This window comes from Trypanosoma grayi (assembly GCF_000691245.1).
Source record: "Trypanosoma grayi strain ANR4 Tgr_2121_V1, whole genome shotgun sequence".
Lineage (NCBI taxonomy): Eukaryota > Euglenozoa > Kinetoplastea > Trypanosomatida > Trypanosomatidae > Trypanosoma > Trypanosoma grayi.
Genome location: NW_008827739.1, coordinates 1 through 1,303, shown reverse-complemented (window position 1 = coordinate 1,303; position 1,303 = coordinate 1). Strand labels below are relative to the sequence as shown.

At 52.3% G+C, this 1,303-nt stretch overlaps 1 protein-coding gene across 1 annotated transcript; it reads right to left on the bottom strand.

Annotated features, from left to right (window-relative positions):
• Positions 1 to 784: 784 nt before the first annotated feature.
• On the bottom strand, positions 785 to 1,177 carry DQ04_21211000 (hypothetical protein; the record flags this gene model as incomplete). The annotated part of the gene is made up of 1 exon (XM_009317991.1): positions 785 to 1,177. One exon carries the CDS (start codon positions 1,175 to 1,177, stop codon positions 785 to 787), a length of 393 nt encoding a protein of 130 aa, XP_009316266.1.
• Positions 1,178 to 1,303: the final 126 nt, after the last annotated feature.

Here is a 1,303-nt window from a genome sequence, read left to right as displayed (position 1 = left end):
AAAAAAAAAGAGCGGACGCAAAACACAGGGGGATAAAGTGGCGGTGCAAGGCATATGGGTGCGAAAGACACCGGTCATGAGTTGTTGTTATGATCATCAACGAAGTCCGGGAGCATGCCTCAGTTTTTTTTTCTTTATGTGCCCCTTCTCTTTCTTCGGTTGTACTTCGCTTTTCTACCATTGCCCCCACAGCAGTATGTTTTTTTTTTTTGCGTGGCGAAAAGAGGAAGTGCAGCCGCACGCTCAGGCACGCAAAAAGGCGGCACACCGGCAGAAGTGCTGCGGTTACACAAGGAAACCTGTGCGCGAAAGCAAAGACGTGCGTCTGTGCGTTCTCGTTGGCGAGCTGAGTGAGGGTGATAATTCCCCTGCCAGATGCTTATGAAAGCCTCAAACGTTTTTGCATTTGGTTTTCCTCTTTGTGCTTTTCCGTGAGTTTTTTTCCCCCCCGCTTCTCCATGTTTGCTTCCTCCTTTTTTCTGCTCAAGAGGTGAGGCGCTACTGTTTCTGCTCTTCTTATGTGTTTTCCTTTTTTTGTTTTTTCCCCCTCCCTCCCCATGTGGTTCCGTTTCTGATTCTTGTGGACTCCGGCTGTTGTCTTTTTGTCCCTGTACTCGAGGAAGAGCTTGTTGTGGTTTGTTCTGTGGGCCTCTCTCTCTCTTCCTTTGTGTGTGTGCGTGTGTGTGGTGTCCTCGTGGGGGAGTTGTTGGCCCCATTTGCGCGGCACAGTGCAAACGAAGTGGTGCAGCATCGAGGTGCCTCCTCTGCACGCGTGCATGATGTTCTAAAGCTGGTGAGCTCTGTGGGGGGATGGGTGATCCCTGCGCCGCCGTATTTCCCGATTGCACACTCGTTCTCCGCTTGTGGTGGTGTCTGCCGTTTGCATTCGTGCCAAGCCGCACTTCCTCCGTCTGGGCTCGTTGTCTGTGGGGGAATCAGGTGCTGCCTTGCGCGTCTGCGAGAGGGGCTGAGAAGGTTGCAGCAGTTGGAGGTAAAAAAACATGTGAAGCTGTGGACACGGCCGTGTGGACGGGAGAGAAGAACGCCAAATTGTGGCACCCTGTGCCTGTGTGTGGGGTGCAGCACAAGCCCGTAGTGGGTGAGTGACGCAGAGGACCTGCGGGGCTTTTATTGCGCGGCGGAAACACACGTGAAACCCGCCGCAGGCTTCCCTCATTGAAGACAACAACAACAAACAAAGGAGGATGTGTGTGAGTGATCCAAAGAAAACCGCTTTTTGTGGGGGCTGCAACCCAATATGAAAGACGGATTGATTATGTTTATTTTTGTTTTGTCGCCCCCC